The 16,795-nt window shown below is 56.2% G+C and overlaps 2 protein-coding genes across 4 annotated transcripts; one reads left to right on the top strand and one right to left on the bottom strand.

Moving 5' to 3' along the window:
• The first annotated feature begins 339 nt into the window (after nt 1–339).
• LOC136140358 (tigger transposable element-derived protein 1-like) lies at nt 340–1,971 on the top strand. The gene has a single exon (XM_065898427.1). It carries the CDS (start codon nt 340–342, stop codon nt 1,969–1,971), a length of 1,632 nt encoding a protein of 543 aa, XP_065754499.1.
• A 5,527-nt stretch (nt 1,972–7,498) lies between these two features.
• On the bottom strand, nt 7,499–16,397 carry DEF8 (differentially expressed in FDCP 8 homolog). 3 transcript variants are annotated; one of them, XM_065899579.1, is made up of 11 exons: nt 16,268–16,397; nt 15,531–15,628; nt 14,031–14,180; nt 12,956–13,097; nt 11,490–11,654; nt 10,793–10,920; nt 10,551–10,664; nt 9,600–9,680; nt 8,905–9,045; nt 8,693–8,802; nt 7,499–7,601 (listed from the first exon to the last, which is right to left on the bottom strand). In XM_065899579.1, the coding sequence occupies exons 1-11, from the start codon at nt 16,389–16,391 to the stop codon at nt 7,499–7,501; spliced, it is 1,356 nt and encodes a 451-aa protein (XP_065755651.1). In that variant the 5' UTR covers nt 16,392–16,397. The 3 variants fall into 3 exon arrangements, with proteins under 3 accessions (XP_065755651.1, XP_065755650.1, XP_065755649.1); XM_065899578.1 differs by having other exon boundaries at nt 8,905–8,994; nt 16,268–16,391; XM_065899577.1 differs by having other exon boundaries at nt 14,031–14,150; nt 16,268–16,391.
• Between the last annotated feature and the right edge of the window lie 398 nt (nt 16,398–16,795).

Below are 16,795 nucleotides of genomic sequence, written 5' to 3'. Positions count from 1 at the left end.
GAAGCACGGCACTGGGGCTGCGTGTGTTGTGCAGCCTACTGCCGCTCACGGAGTTGTTTCTGCGTCACGGAAACCCACGCGTGCTGTCCAGGGAAGTGGACGCTCTGATCGACGCCAGAGGGCCACGCTGGGCACCCTGGAGCCCAGAATGAACCGGCCTGAAACTGGGCAGTGTCGTGGGCCGGCCTGTGCTGACCCTTCCACGTCCCCAGGGACGGCAGCCTGCGCCTCCTCGAAGCCCCACTTTCTCGTCCCCAAGTTCTGCAAGGGGGCATAGAATAACCACAGGCTTTCTCGCACCTGGGACTGCTGTTCTTTTAGTACATTCCGGAGGCAAAGATGCCTGGGAAAAGGCCCCGAAATGCGACGGCCATCCCGAGAGCCAAGAGGGAACGGAAAGCAATTACCCTCGACATGAAATTAGAAGTGTTAAGACGGTTTGAAGTGGGTGAAAAGCTCAGCCAGGTCGCAAAGGCCTTAGGCCTTGCTGTCTCTACAGTGGCGACAATCCGAGATAACAAAGAAAAAATCAAAGCGAGTTCACAAATAGCTACTCCGTTGAGAGCCTCCCGTTTGACTCGCCACCGAAGTGCAGTCATGGAGACGATGGAGCGGTTGTTGCGTGTGTGGCTTGAAGACCAGAGCCAGCGAAACGTGCCCCTGAGCGTCACCGTTATTCAGGAGAAGGCTAAGAGTTTGTTTGATGACTTACAGCGTGAACGAGGGGAGCGCTCTCAAACAGCAAAGTTCAGTGCAAGTAAAGGGTGGTTTGTGAGATTCAAGGAACGCCACTGTTTGCCCCACTTCAAGATGAGCAGCGCGGCTCCTGGTAAGGAGGATGTATATCCAGAAATCCTGAAAAGCATCATCCAGGAAGGTGAGTACACCCCCCAGCAAGTGTTTAATGTAGATGAGACAGGGCTTTATTGGAAAAGAATGCCTGAAAGAACGTTTATTTCGGTAGAAGAGAAAGCTGAGCCCGGGTTTAAATCATCCAAAGACCGCTTGATGCTGCTGCTTGGCGGCAATGCAGCTGGGGACTTTAAGTTGAAGCCCTTATTGGTGTACCACTCAGAAAACCCCAAGGCTCTGGAGGGGTACTCCAAGCCCAATTTGCCTGTGATTTGGCGCTCCAATAAAAAGGCCTGGGCAACCAGGAGCATCTTTCATGAGTGGTTCACATACTTTTTTTGCCCTGCCATTGAAAAATACTGTGCCCAAAATAATCTCACCAACAAAGCACTGCTCATCTTAGACAATGCGCCATGCCACCCAGTAAATTTGAGCGATCTGTCTGATAATGTAAGAGTGGAATATCTTCATGACAATACAGCTGACTCCATCCAGCCCATGGGTCAAGGTGTGGCCTCTACCTTCAAAGCTCATTACCTGAGAAGGACTTTTGAGCACATCCTAGAAGCAACAGATGGGGACGATACAGCTGAGATCAGGGAGTTTTGGAGAAAGTACAGCATCATGGATGCCGTGGACAACATTGCAATAGCTTGGGAGGAGCTCAGGCCAGCAACAATGAACAGTGTGTGGAAGAAGATTTGGCCCGAGTGTGTTCAGTTCCAGAGTGTTTCCCAAACAGACAACATTGCCCAGCTTCAACAAAATATTGTGACCCTTGCCAAGAGTGTGGCCCTCGGAGAGGTGGGAGAAGCTGACGTGGACCAGCTGCTGCAGTCCCACGAGGAGGGTCTCTCAAATGAGGAGCTGGTGCAGCTGGAGCAGGAACCGGCAGGAGAGGAGGAGGAGGGTGAAGAGGCTGCACCTGCCCTGCGCCAACTAACCACACGGGAGCTGTCAGCAGCCTTCTCACATTTCGAGGCCGGCTTGCAGGTCCTTACCAGTAACAGCCCTGATGATGCGTGGAACCTGAAAGTTTCGAGAGCAATCAACGATGCAATAAGCTGCTACAGGGACCTGTACAGTGAGAAGGAGTGGCGCTCAAAGCAGCTCTCCTAGGCGACTCGGTGCGTGACCAGACGTGACAGGGTGACCTGGGTGAGGCCCAGCCAAGCCTCTGCTTTCAGGTGTTTAACATCCCTGGAAACCCTGCTTCTGGTATTTTCATTTTGACACTTAAGAGCATCAATTTTGGCATTAAAATTTTACCTAAATATGTGCTTTAAGAAGATTGAATGAAAGAAAATCCAGGAAAAGTTATTTAAAACAAACTACAAGGAGACTATCTCCAGTAGACATTAAAGCACACTATAAAAGCTCTCTGATTGAATCAGGGAGGTATTCAGACCTGTAGAATACAATAGAAAGTCCAGAAATAGATACAGATAGGCTTTTTTTTTAATAGTGCAGGACAGCTGGTTAAAATTTGGCAAAAGATAGTTAATTCATAACTCACAGCATACACAAGAATAAACAGATGAGGGATCTAAGTGGAAAAATTGAAACCATGCAAGTACTACAAAACACATGGATGAATGTCTTTGACATGGGTGTTGGGAAGATTTTCTAGGACTCAAAATCCAGAGGAAATTTAAGATTAATCAGTTTAACCATATGAAAAGGTAACAAAACAAAACTTTTCTATGAGGATAAAATACAAACAAGGTCAAAGGCAGATGACACACTGGAAGAAAATTTCTCACAGATAATGGGCTAATATCCCTGATCAGTGAAGGACTGTTAAAGATTGAGAATACCAAAAATCCAATAGAAAAGTGGGCAAAACGGAATTCATAAATAAGTAAACTAGATCCTGAAACATAAGCTTGACCTCAAGAGAAATGCAAATGAAAGCTATACAGATACCATTTCTCATTCAGATCGGCAGTGATCAAAAAGTGTGACTGCACATTCTCTTGGTGTGGCTCTGGCGTTACTGGCACCCTCATTCATTGCTGGTGAGAGTGCAGGTTTGCACATCCCTTACCAAGGGGCATTGAACACTAGTGAAAAATATATTTCTTTTGATTTAGCAATCCCACTTTTAGGATTATACCCTAAAGATACACTGACAACAAAAGAAAATATATGTGCACAGATTATTTGTTGCAGCCTTGTTTGTAACTGCAGGAGCTACGGAACAGCCTGAAGAGTCTCGAGTGAAATAGTCACATATAAAATGGCACTTCTACACGGTGGAATGTAAGACAGTTGTAAATGGTGATAGCTACCATAATAGTAGAATAAGGAAGAACTCAGCTGATGTGGTTTCCAGGATATATTATTAATTGAAAAAAAGCAACGTGCAAGAGTAGAGTGTGCTACCTTTTGTGGAAGAAAGAAGGGAAAATAAAATACACACGTATCTTACTCTTGTACGAAAAGAAACACAGGAAGGAGAAACCGGAGACTAAAGAGATTGGTTATGCGGGGGGGGGGGGGGGGGGATGTAACTGTTGTACCTTTTGGGAAGTTCTGATTGGGGAACCATGTTAACATATTGCACAAACAAAAGTAAACAAGGGTAGGGAAATAAAACAGTGGAGTATACGAACGGAACCGTGTTGCACGTGAATTGGGTATCCACAACGAAGGGGGAGAAACACCCAAGTAAAATTTAAACACCTTATTCTGACTATATGCCCTCAGACTAGAGACAAAATAGAACCTAAACAAATATTAAACGCTTGTTAGTAGCCTTGTTTTTCACCAGCATAGGTGAGCAATGCCGAAGGTGCTTTGTGTGTACTCTAGGATTGAGCAAATAAGTATATTATGGATAATGGAGCCGGGTGTCTCACTGTCAAGCAAGGGAATTGCAAATATGAAAAAGGGGAAGAATGACTCTTGTGTTGTTTTGAAATTGGAAGTATCAGTGTAAACTCATGGTTTTTAATATGTTTATAGACCAGTAAGGAAATGGACATGCGCTACCATTTCCTACCCCAGCCATGAGTGTAACCAACAACCACATCTTGTTTCCTGAGTGCCATGCTCCACCAGAAGGTTCTGGGGCTCCTCAGAAACATGACTGGTTCCAGGGCTGGGACTGGGGAAATTACAGAATAAGCCTGGAATACCTTGCTACGCTGGAAAGGAAGCAAATGCCTAAAGAATGCCAGGAACATGTCAAAAGGACACAGGAGACAGAGGGACCAAAGCATCTCCAGGAGTAGGACAGATGACACACTACAGACACAGCATCACTTCTGTGAAAATCCCACCAAAAGTGCAAAGCCCAAATCCAATCAGAAAAACCCACACTGAAGGAAAGTCTTCAGAATAATTAGCCTGTGCTTTTCCTTTTTTTTTTTTTAATTAATTTATTTGGCTGCGTTGGGTCTTCATCGCTGCACGTGGGCTTTCTCTAGTTGTGGTGAGCGGGGGCTCCTCTTCCTCGCGGCGCGCGGGCTTCTCAATGCGGTGGCTTCTCTTGTTGCAGAGCAGGGGCTCTAGGCGCGCAGGCTTCAGTTGTTGTGCTGCCACAGTAGCAGCAGTTGTGGCTCGCAGGCTCAGTACTTGTGGCTCGCGGGCTCTAGAGCACAGGCTCAGTAGTTGTGGCGCATGGGCTTCGTTGCTCCGCAGCATGTGGGAGCTTCCCGGACCAGGGCTCAAACCCATGTCCCCTGCATTGGCAGGCAGATTCTTAACCACTGCGCCACCAGGGACGTCCCTAGCCTGTGCTTTTCAATGTCAGTGTCATGAACCCTTCCAGATTAAAAGCTAAAACGACATGGCAACTGAATGGCAAAATCTGAATACGATTTGTTGTAGGTTTTATGGTCCCAAATCAATGTCAACTTCCTGATGTTATGACCACACTGCAGCCGTGGAAGGCAGCGTCCTTGTTTGGGAGTAACACACGAGTTACTTAGAGGCAAAGGGGCACCTTAACTGCCACACGGTTCACAAGAGCGTGGACAAAGGATGAAGCAAATGGGGCAAATGTTAACATTTATGGAATCCAGGAGATGGGTACCTGGGAGTGTTTCTGCAACACTTCTGTAAACCTAAATTTGTCAAAATTAAAAGGTTAAAAGGAAGTACTCTTATACCTGAAGGGGGTGGGTGGAGGCTGCGTCCTGTGATGCCCACGTGCAGCCTTACCTGTTTGAAGCTGGGGGTGCCAGCACCAGGCCCATGGACCCCCTCACACGCCTTTCCCCCACCCTCTGCCTGTGCCCCCATCGAGCTCTCAGGTCTCCTCGGCCATAGGGCTGCTGTGTACCAGCCTGTCTGGATGTAGCTGGACAAAGGCACCTTCTCAAGCCCATTCCTGATGTTTTCTCTGAGATCCTGGTCAAAACCAGGGCTCGTATCTCTAGAGCAATGTACATACACAGAGGTTTGAATGTAATTTGGGAGGGGGTGTAGGGTTCTCCTGAAGTCCAAGGGCCCCGTCAGTGGGTCCAGCTTGTGAAGACGCGAGAGGCTCCCAGGAGCTGGACCTGGGGCCTGCACTACTCACAGTGCGTTAACGAAGACAGTCTTTCCACCGGGAGGGTTATGCAGAGAAGACGTAGCTTCTACTCACTGAGCATTCTCCGTGTGCCAGGCTGTGCCCGGCGCTTCCTGGCACCCAAACAGCCCCACCAGGGATGTGTTTTAGTGCCTCTTAGAGGGGCCAGCACACTGAGGCCTAGGCACGATGCCCAGATTACAGACGACCCCGCTGGATGGGGAGGGCTGTGGGCTGTGGCTAAACCGGTGTTTGATTCATATGTCAAGCAAACCCTGCCCTGTCCCCAGTTCAGCGCACACACCACGGTCTGGAGAACACAGATTTAGTGAGACGGGTTGCAGCCCATTACACAGCTCTCCTGGGAGGGCCTGCCCGTGCTCACTGGTTCCTTGGTGGGTTCTTGCTGCCATGAGCTGGACCCAGAAAGACCCACACACGATTCTGCTTAAAGAATGTGTCATCCAGAAGGGGCAGATGGGGCAGAGGTAACGGGGGTAGTTTAAAAAAAAAAAAAAAAAAGCCAACTTTGCCCAACAAATGGCAGCTACTAACGTTTCTTGTGGACACAGTGATAGTAGCTGGAATAGCCTGCTGATGACACGGTAAATTCGGGGACAGCCAACATCCTTATGACAGAAATGCGATGCTGCGGTGAGACGTGTGCAGGTCTGGGGTGTAGGAAGAGGGCACTTAGCCTTTAACCCCCGCTCAACCCCGAGAAGAAAGGGGTCCCGATGGGGGCCAGCCTCCCACTGTGCTCAGCACTGAAGGAGGGGATCGCCTAAAGCCACCGGACAGGGCTTCCCTGGGGTGCAGCGGGGTGAGGAGGGGGTGGCGCTGTCTTGACCCACCGCCCACGTCAGCCCACCAGCTAACTAGGCTGGCCTTTCCTTTCTGCTGGCCGAGCCTCTGCTCGGGCTTCCCAAAGGTGATGGACGCCCCGGTGGCTGTGCCCCCTGCCCACCGCCCACCTGTGCGTCAATAGTCAGCACACTCCAGGGCAGGGAGGGGGGCAGAACTGCGCAGCCGTGTCCTGAGACGTCCTCCTCCCACGGGCCTTCCCCTGGACGGCAGGGTCTCCCAAGGGTCCCAGCAAACGCAGCTCCCCCGCTGGATAGCTGGGGGTCAGTCCTGCATCCCGGGCTCCCTCTGCTGGAGCAAAGACCTCAGGCCTCCAAACAGAAGGCCCCCGGTCGGAGTGTCCGAGGCCTCTGCAGGCAGGCACCGCGGTGGCAGGACGCGGCTCCTCGGCACACTGGGTCCCAGGCCTACTGTCACCAGCCCTCTCACCTAACCCTGACCTCCCCCGGGGGCACGGTCCCTGCTCCACACCTGGAAGCAGGGCAGCCTCTCTGGGTGGGACCCCCAGCCCCCCAGCTTGGAACACCAGGGTAAGCTGGGCTGGGCCAAGGCAGGAGCGGCGGCCAGTCCACCCAGCGGTGACAGCTAGATGGCCCCTTCCTTCCACGTTGTGTAGAAAAAGCCAGTAACCCTTGGACTGGCCCGCCAGAGGAGGACCCAGAGAGAGAACCCTGGTGGGAGGCAGGGGCAGGGCCCTTGGGAGATAGTTATGAACAGCCCCAGCCAGGGACAACCAGAGGTCCCCAGAGAGACAAGGGGCTGGGGGAGGGAGCCTCCACGTAGAACCCAAACCATCCACCGCAGATAAAACTCAGGCCAAGGCTGAGTGTGTGCAGCTGGCATCCTCAGTCTTGTCGGCCACTCCCCGGAAGCCCTCCAGGATTTCCAGGGTGGCCCAGGCCCAGCAGCCTTGGTCCCAAGGGTGTGGGGGGCTCTTGGCCAAGGGGAGATGAGAAGAATCCCTCTCCCACTCCCCTCCCCTTAAAGCTCTGCAGTTTGGGGAGGAGGTGCACATCCTGGCCCACACAGCAGCCGGAAAACAGCCAGGCGTGGCTGCCCCAAGTCCCGGTAAGCGCTAGGGGATGATGGTCCTTGTGATGCCCCACGAGGCCAGTCATCCCCCAGAGCTTACCATCGTCCCCGAGGTGCTGAGGAGAGGTCCAGGGGCTGTAGCCTAGGGTCTCCAGAGCACAAGAAACACCTTGACTTCGGCAACGACCGGCAGGGCGGGCCCCAGACAGGCCCACGAGGGGTTCCGTTGCTCTAGGCGTCCACGTCTGGACCAGGCTCCTGGAAGAGTGACTGCTTCCGCAAGGTAAGGCGGGCACACCTAGGGCACGTGGTGGAATTGTCGTAGTAGCAGTCCCTGGGGGCAGGGAGACAGGGTCAGCCCGGGAAGGGGCATGGCTCCCTGCACGTAGACATCTACCACCAAGTCTTCACAAGCTCCTTAAGTCAGGTCCCAGTATCCCCCCAGACAGACGGGGAAACTGAAGCAGAGTTTCTCCCAGAGGGTCAGTGCAGAAGGATGCACCCAGGTGTGCCTGCCAGGCCTGCTGTCCTGTCCCTGTGTGCGGGCCCTTCCTAACGGCTCCTCACCTATTGCCTGTGGCCCTGTGACAGGGAGGGTTCTGCTCAGAGCTCAGTGACCCCCGACCTGTCCCCACTGCCGTGCAGAGCCTCCACTCAGGGCTCTGTGGAGGTGCACACGGTCCCCACGGCAGTTTAAATGTTTGAAGGGGGCGTAGCGGTATTTGACAGGACAGACACCATGCAAACTGCTAGCTCGAGGGAGCTCACGGTTTTAACAACAGCTTCTGCTACAGTCACTGCAACCGCAATCCCAGCTCTGCAGACCTATGAGGTCGGCGGTGGCTCTGAGGAACACCAAGTGCCAGGAAAAACCAGTGTGGACTGAAACGGGTGGCGGGGTCCCATCTGAGCCCAGTGTGAGAAGCTGTGTGGACCCAGCAGGCGCACGCCTATTGGTAACTGTGCTTGACGAATTCAAATATCTTTCTTCCAAACATCCACAAGTCTTTAGGACATAAATGCTTAAGTTGTTTGAACCTAAGTACTTAATACACAAAAATGTTAGGTATTTCTCGTGGTCTAGGGAACGTTTGAAAAAAAATCACACGAGCTAAGAAGTTTAGGAAGCCCTGGCCTCAGCTAAACCTCAGTCCCGGTGGAGGAGGGAAGCCAGCCGGATACGTGCGCACCCGCGGGGTCTGGGCTGCGCACCCCTCCCCAGCCCACGGGGGCTTCTTCCCAGCGGAACTTCAGCTGAGTCTCACCATCAGGGTCTAAGTCCACATCTCAGGATCAAGGGAAAGAGATCGGAAACCCGGCGGCGAAGATCAAGCCCCAGTGTCTCCCTCCCTCCCTCTCCCCGTGTCTATCGGAGAGGGTTGGGGGTCAGCGTAGGGGTCGGGGGTCAGGGTCTCAAGCACCAACCTGTGGAAGACGGCGGAGCAGTCGGCGCACACCGACGTGTGGCTGTCGAAGGGGAAGAGCACGTCACCCTCTCTGCAGAGCTCACACACAAAGCCCTTGGCCTGGCACCGCTGGCGGCGAGGCGGGATGGTCAGTGCCCGCTCCCAGGGTGGGGGGCACGTCCACCAGAGCCCCCCTCCCGCCCTCCCCACCTGGCCCGCGGGGGGGCCCACCTCGCAGTCCAGCTTGATGTGCTTGGCGAACAGCGTGTGGGTGTCCGCCAGCGAGCAGCCCAGGCGGCCCGTGCGCGCGTCCAGCAGGTCCTGCACGGAGTACATCTCGTCGCTCTCCACGAAGTGCTGCCGGTGCTGGAGCTGCAGGCCCAGCCAGCGTGACCCCGGTGGCGGGCCAGCACCCTCGCGCTGCAGCTGGGCCCCCTTCCCCACTGTATCTCATCCACACACCTCGCCAACCCCCGCCACGCTGCTTCCTACTTTTCTTTTCTGCCCACCCGAAGGGCACTGCTCTGCTCCCTGCCCCCCAGGATCCAGACACTGTCTGCCGGCAGCAGGCACCCAGTGAGTATTTGTAGAACAAATAAACAGGTAAGCCTTGAAAAGTGTTTCGTGGTCAGCCCTTCCTGGGCTGGCCCGTGCCTGGTCCACTCCATGGAGACTCCCATGAAGGCTGCAGGATGAGACCCGCTCCTCTCAGCGCCCCTCACGGGGATGGAATCAGAGCAGGTTTTTGTGGGTACAATGCCTGTTTGTTTACGGCAGACCTAGTGTTCCCGGTGACAGTGTGGAGACCTTCTGCTAACAGCACAACACACGCAAGGCATCAAGCCATCCCCCCACGGCCCTGGTCTGTTCCCCCCCACCCTCCCCGACAGATCCCCTCCCCCCACCCCCGGGGCAGGCGGGCTGACCTGCAGGAGCAGGCGTGCCGCCATGGCCTCCCTGCAGGTGATGAAATACGGCTTCATGAGCAAGATATCCTGGCGCAGCTTCTGTGGACGAGAGGGGCCGGTGGGCATCCCTGGTGGGGGCATGGGCTGTGCCTGGTGTGTCTGTGGGGGAGGGGCTGGCCCTGCTCTGGCTCTGTAGGAACTCATGTCACCTTACGCTCTGGGTCAGTAGGGGACAGGAGGTACCTTCCCGTCCCCCAGCACAGCCCCGGATCTGAGCGCTCCAGCCAAGCTCAAGTTTTCAAGACACAGCTTCTTGGCCAGGCAGGAGGACCCTGAGGTTCCTTCGTCCGCAGTCTCTCCCCCGAGCCCAGCTCCACACGTGCACACATACCTCAGGCGCATCTGAGCTTGCCTCCATCGATGGAGACTGACCAGTCAAACCCCTCCTCAGCCCGGGATCTCGGCAGCTCGGCCTGCCGTGCCTCAGCCCGCTCCCCTTCAAGCCCCACCCCTCTCAGCACCAGCCTGAGGCACCCTCACCTGCCCGTGCCCCACCCCGGCCTCCTGCTGAATGGCAAAGAGAGTGGCCCCACCACTCTCAGGTGCGTCCAGCACCTGAGCGCACAGACGTGGTTAAGTGGAGAATACACACTGGGACGCAAAGACTAGTGCAAGAAAGAGTAACAGTGCAGTGTATCTCCATAATGTACACCGATAGGTTGGGTTAGATAAACTACATCACTGAAATGAACTTCACCTGCTTCTAATTTTTTTCTAATGTGGCTACTAGAAAAATTCAGATTGCCTCTGATCCCTGTGTTGTATTTCATATTGTGGCTGGACAGTTGCTTTAGCGACTTTAACTTAAAGGACAGGGGCGGGGCCCAGCTAAGCAGGCGGCATCTCTCCGATCCACCACACCCCAGGGGGAGCAGGGTCGCCCCACGCCCGCCCCCTCCCCAGCCTCACCCGGATCTCCACCAGCTCCTCCACATAGTTGAACAGCAGAGGGTTGATCTCCCGGAGCCGGAGCACGGGCCTCGACACCATCAGCGCCAGGTAGCGCATGCTGCCGCGGGACACCTGCGGGGGGGGGGACACTTCCGGCGCCACGCCCCAGGCCACGCCCCCTCCCCACCCAATCTCCAGCCAGCGGGGGCTGTACCCCAGGGCCGTGCCCCTCGCTCCACCTCGCTGCGCTCCCCGCCCACCTTGCGCGGCTCGAAGTCCCAGTTGTGCACCACACGCGCTGGGATGACGGCCAGGTCGTTCCAGTGGCAGTGGCTGCAGTAGTACTGGCCGGTGTAGTCGCACTGCCGGGCCTCGCTGGGCACACCCCCTGTGGAGAGGGAAAGCATTACAAAGTCTGGGAGACCTGCGAGGTCCCTCCCCCAGCTGCGCCCACGGCACACAGGACGAGAACCAGAGGGGCCAAGGGTTCCACCTTCCACACCCGACTCATCGTCTTCTAGGCCACCCTGCTTCCCTGTTTCTCACCAGTAAAAAAAATGGGACAATAGTAGGACTCCCGCCAGGCGACTGCCAGAGGCAGTATGTTTCTGGGAAGAAGGCCCGATACACAGCCTGTGAGCGACTGCTGCGGGATTTCCCCATCGAGGTGGGTTTTCTGTGACGATGGGGCCACACATGGGAGGCTGAGTGCAGCCCAGCCCCGCAGGGACTCCTAGGGGACACACGTGGCAACCTCACTCTGCCCGGGTGGGAAGTGAAAAGGCACCCAGAGCAGCCCCTTGTCGCTCCCCCAGGAAAGGAGCAGGACTCGTGCCCCGGAGTCACGCTACCCTTAGCCATCGCACGCACCCAAGTTTCTCATACAGCTGTCGGCAGGGCTCCTGGCCCAGGCAGCTCCCCTCCGCCCTGTGCCCTGCTCTCCCCCGGGGCACTCACGCAGAGAGATGGGTGCCCGGCACTCAGCACAGCGGTAATCCTGGCTGTCCAGCCCTGCCTCGGGGCAGATGTTCAGCTCATACTCGGCCTGGTGGCTGACTTTGGACCGCACGCAGGGCTTGGAGATGAGGTTCAAACACTTGCTGTGACAGCGGTAATAACACCCTGGTTGGGGGCCCGACAACGTGCCTCTTAGAAGGGTGGTCACCCTGCAGCCCAGGCTGACCTTCAGCTGCCGGGACCCCCAGGGGCCTGTACTCCGATTCCCAGACCAACGCAAGAGCCTCTCCAGGCACCAAGGCAGGTTCCCAAATGTCAAAGGTCCCTTCAGTCCCCACCCAAGTCTTGCCCTGAAGGTACGTGCAGACCTTTCCCCCCAACTCCATACTCAAAGGGCCAGGGGCCTACCTGCCATTCCCATCTGGGTGCGTAAAGGGCTCAAACCCAAGCTGTCTGGGTGGAATCCAGCTCTTCCTTACCAATCCCACCCCAGTCTTCCCAGCTCAGGTTTCAGTGGCTCCATCTTTCCACCTACTGAGACGTCATCCCAGTCCTTCAGCTAGGGCTGCACTTGGCCCCTTCTCATCCGAATGCCCCACCCTGGTCACAGTCCATCACTTTCCCTCCTTCAGGCCACGCTCAGCTCAGCAGCCGGAGTTAAAACCTAAGTACGTCCTGCACTCACCCGTGGCCCCAGCGCACTTACGCAAAAGGCTCTAGCCACCTCTGAGCCCACCTCTACCATGCCTCCTCCCTGACACAGTGCTCCAGCCACACTGCTCTCTGCTCCTCCTCGAAGACACTGGACACACACTGACCACAGGGCCTTTGCACAGACAGCTCCCCTGAAGAAATGTTCCTTCCTAGATATACTCCTGGTTTGCCCCCAACCTCCAAGTCTTTTATTAAGTGTCACATCATGCCTTTTCATTTCACCCTAACGTGGCACCCATTCCCCTCCCCAACACATACTAGTCCCTTTCCTTATTCTTTTTCGCACACGTGGCAACCTCACTCTGCCCAGGTGAGAAGTGAAAAGGCACCCAGAGCAGCCCCTTGTCGCTGCTTACATAACACACCATTGTCTAACATACCATTTCATTCATTTATGTGATTTCTCATCCAGGACATCACCTCCAATGCAATTTTCTGCAATGATGGAAACGTCCTGTCTGCACTGTCCAATGGCTGGCCACCAGCCTCATGTGGCTATTGTGTACTTGGAATGTGCGTGGTACCACTGAGCAACTAGTTATTTACCTTAATTAATTGAAATTCGAATAGCCACGCATGGCTAGTGGATGTGAGCCTGGTGAAGGCAGGTATTTGGGTCTTTCATCCCTTGCTCTACCTCCCATCCCCCCCACGCCACAGGGCTCAGTAAATACCGAAAACACAGCAGAGAATTCCCCCTCCCCTGGGGCCTGGAGTGCCAGGCCAGAAGGAGCAGTCTGGTCTCGGCCCACCTGTGCAGGTGTACCAGGTCTGAATGAGCCCCCAGATGACGGTGTGACACTTGTCACAGGTTTGCTTCACACTCTTGCTCTTCTCCTTGTAGAATCGGTGCTCGAGAAGGACTCGGATGTTGGGCTCATCCTCACTGGGGTCCTGGGGCCGGGGAGGGGTCACAGGTGAGCCAGGCAGCAGCTCTTTTCCCGTCACACGAGCCCCTTGACTGCGTCTCCCAGGTAACCACGTGTAACAGAGGTTGTGAAATTTACCCCAGTGCCACAGCCCTTCCCTTACAATAGAACACAGTGATTGGTCAGGCCGGGACCACCCAGATTACAGACTACCTTTGTACCTAGGTGCTGCCCCGGCGGCACGTGAGCAGGGGTGAAAGGGCCTTCGCTGCCCTTCCCACACTGTTTTTGCTGGCTGGGTGCAGACCCAGAGGCAGCGGGGGGCTGTCGTGGACTTGCCAGGGACTGGCAGAGCACCGAAAAAGGAGGACCTGAGGTCTCCGATACCAAGAGCTGCCAGAGGGGCCCTGGGCCACCTACAACATTTCCACATGAGTAAAACTACACAACCAATTCCTTTAAGCCACTGTATCTGGGGGTGTCTTAGCTCGTGCCATAGCCTTACCTATATTCTAATGAACATTCCACTTTCTATATTCCCAGGGACTCAGGAACCAGTGCAGGGATGCGGCGGGGCCCCAGCCAAACAGGGCACAGACTCAAGGACTACATGATGGACCCCTGTGGTGTTTGGCTTCCAGGATCCATGAGCCCTTCTGTTGTCACCTTCGGCAAACCAGCCCCTGCTCTGGGTCACGTGGTTCAAGGTGGGATTAACTGACCCACTCGCTCCAGTGGGTGGACACATGACTCAGGACTGTGATCACCATCAGACTAGTAGAGACACATGCTGCACCTGGGGTGACGGCCCATCTCTCTCCCGCCTGCCTGGGGAGCTTCGGCCAGTCGGGTGCGGAGGGTGGAACCTCAGCCCCGCTGCCCCAGAGGCGGCCCGGCCTCCGGACGCGCGTGCCCCAGCCCAGCTCCAGCTGCCTGGAGGGCGGCGGCCGGCACCCACCTTCAGCTCCTGGAGCTTCAGCCGGAGGTGGATAAGCCTCACCACGGCGTCCTTCTGCTTCTCCGAGTGCTCCGGCAGCTCCAGGATCACCTGCTTGCACTCCTGGATGGCCTGCCGCAGCTGCTGGATGTCAGAGGCCAGGAACAGGCCCTGCTCGGGTGGAGGCGGGAGGTGGCGGGTTTGGGGACAGTGACGGTCAGATGCCCCCTGCGTGCTCTCCTTTTTGGCCAGGCCCAGCCTCATAGGCAGTTGGGCCCAGAGAAGACCTCCCTGGCCCTGCTCGCCCAGGTGGCCCAGGTGGCCGAGGACCTGCTCAAGGCCCGGGAACCCGGGCAGCAGAGGCAGGAGCCGCACCACACCACCTGCCCCTCTCTGGACCTGTCCACCCACGGGCCTCTGGAGACCTAATTCAGGATGTTTTTCGAAACACACTTCCCTCTTTTAGAAATCCAATCGCTTTTCTGGCTATGCTATTTCACTTACTTCTACAGAACTTCCTCTTGGAGGAAAGCCGGGAAATGACACTCGTCTGTCGACAAGGAGAGGAAGTGGCCTCTGGTTCGGTCACCAAGCTCATAGACACCCCGGGCACCCACCCGCCCCTGGCCCAGCACCTCACAGGTGGACCGGGGGCGGGGCCCAACAAAGCCCCTAGACTCAGGGGCAGGGAGACAGGCCGGGGCTCAGAGCTGGGGCTGATCCTGTCCCAGGAAAGCAGTGTCACTGCCCTCAGGAGCCGTGCTCCTCCCCCCAGTACACTGAGCCTCCAGGCAAAGAGGAGGTGACACCTCTCTTGGAAACCAGTGTGTGGCCCATAGGAGGGGCTCAGAAATGGTATAATAAAGATACAAAGCACATAAATGAAATAGGTACCTGCAGCAGCAAAGCGCAAAGGCCACATGAACAACAAAAGTGAACAGCAGACGAGAACTGGGGTCTCCAGGTGAATTTTTTAAGAATCATATTTGAATGTTACTATAACGTTTCTCTCAAAAGTTGGAGATAGTTTGCATAAAACAGGAAGATTTTCAAACTTTAAAAAAAAATTATTAGAGCCCTTTTATTAGAAAACAAACAAACAACAAAAAAAAAAAAACAAGAAACAGCAAGATTTCCATGGAACAAAATATAGCACAGACAAGAGTGGCCCTGCCTAGCTGAGTGGGCAGCGGGTGTGGGCAGGGTGAGGGTCCCGTCCTCTCCCTCACCCTACAGCATGACTATAGGACTCCCTGGGACCGCAGGTGGAATTGACTCTCACATTTGCTTCACAGGACCCGGGAGGGGAGGGAACAGCGCTCAGAACAGCAGCCCAGGCTCCCAACCCCAGGTCCAGCCCGTCCCCACAGGCCCGCAAACACGTTTTGCGGGTGGGAGCCAGGTGTCACATGGGCCTCAGATTCCAGGCCCAGGAGCCCCTGCTGAGGTGGACATGGCCGGGTCCTCGCGCTCTGGGGGCTCACCTTGTCCCCCTCCCCGCCCGCAGACCCTGAACCTTACCACAGGGCGGGCGAAGTGGTCCTCGGACAGGCCTAGATCCATCACACGCTCAGGACAGCGGAACTCTGGCTCTCCCGGGGGCAGCTCGGGCAGGGCCTCTGGGGAGGGCGGCAGAGAGACGAGTCAGCCTGCCACCCCCAGGAGGAAGTCGTGGAGCCCACGGGAGGCGAGGGAAGCAGGGCCCTGCCCTGGCATCGGCCCTGTTTGCACTTGCAAAGGAACCCGAATCCTTGTGCAGACAGGAGAGTGCCATGCAAAACCAGTAAATACTACAGAAACATGCCGATTTCTAAGGCCCACGCCTCGTGTGTACATCTGCGGGCTCGAGAAGGGCCGCCGGAGCACTACACACCAGAACACGTGAAACCCCGTGTAGACACCGGCCACCTCTGCACACACACACCCCCGGGGCCCCCAGCACCCCGCTGGCTCCATCCGCAGTCTCGGGGCTCACGTCCTGCTGACCTCTCACCCTCCAGATCTTGGCGCTGAGTTCACGCCCCAAGCGTTCTCCCAGTGAGCACCCGCTGTGCGCTGGGCCCTGGGACACAGCAGTGACAAGACAGGCACACATCCCTGCCCTGGGGAGTGTTCATTCCCCAGGGGATGCAACAGATGGAAAGCGGGTTGTGCTGCAGAGAAGAGGGGGGCCCCCGCGTGTCCACGGGAGGAACCCTGTAGAGGGGGGGCCGGTGTGACGGGGTCAGACCACCCGCACAGCAGCCCCCAGCACCCACCTTCAGAAGCGACCTGCAGGGCCTCCTTGCCAGGCCCCTGTTCATGCTGCCAGGGCCCAAGCTGCTTGTTGAAAGGATTGAGGTGGACCTGCCGGAACCGGGCGAGCTTCTCGTCATATTCCATAGCACCCCACCTGTGGGCGGGCGGGCCGGGCGGGACAGAGGTGGGCGTCCGGCTCCCGGGCTCGCTGCGGTCCCCTCCCCTTTCTGAGTGCCTGGAGCTTCGGAGGGGAGGCCTGGCCCCTCTCCCTTCCCCAGCAGGGTCCAGGCCAAACATCCCCACACCACGGCCACCCCCTTCAGACCCTCCCCAAACCAGCCGAGCCCCCTCACCCCGGCACCCACTGCTGGAGCCCCCTCACAAAGAGCAGTGATGTCCAAGCTGCTGATGGCGCAGGCAGGGCCAGAAGGGCGTGCCCAGTCAGACCTCCAGCACGGGCCCCTGTGATCCCGCCTGCCTCACTTGCCCTGGTAGAGCCACGCCCTCCCTGTCCACCGAGGCGCCAAAGCTGTGCGGCTCCCAGGATC

The sequence above is a fragment of the Phocoena phocoena genome, chromosome 20, assembly GCF_963924675.1.
Source record: "Phocoena phocoena chromosome 20, mPhoPho1.1, whole genome shotgun sequence".
Classification (NCBI taxonomy): Eukaryota; Metazoa; Chordata; class Mammalia; order Artiodactyla; family Phocoenidae; genus Phocoena; species Phocoena phocoena.
The sequence above is the reverse complement of the archived record's forward strand: the minus strand, read 5'-3'. Positions and strand labels throughout refer to the sequence as shown.

Bases quoted from the DNA above. Each gene is read 5' to 3' on its own strand.
- LOC136140358 (XM_065898427.1), top strand. From the start codon at position 340: ATGCCTGGGAAAAGGCCCCGAAATGCGACGGCCATCCCGAGAGCCAAG.
- DEF8 (XM_065899579.1), bottom strand. From the start codon at position 16,391: ATGGAATATGACGAGAAGCTCGCCCGGTTCCGGCAGGTCCACCTCAAT. The intron at 9,681-10,550 runs GTGAGGCTGGGG...TCTCGTCCACAG, and splicing joins AGGAGCTGGTGGAGATCCGG to AAGCTGCGCCAGGATATCTT. The intron at 8,803-8,904 runs GTGGGCCCCCCC...CCTCGCCGCCAG, and splicing joins ACATCAAGCTGGACTGCGAG to CGGTGCCAGGCCAAGGGCTT.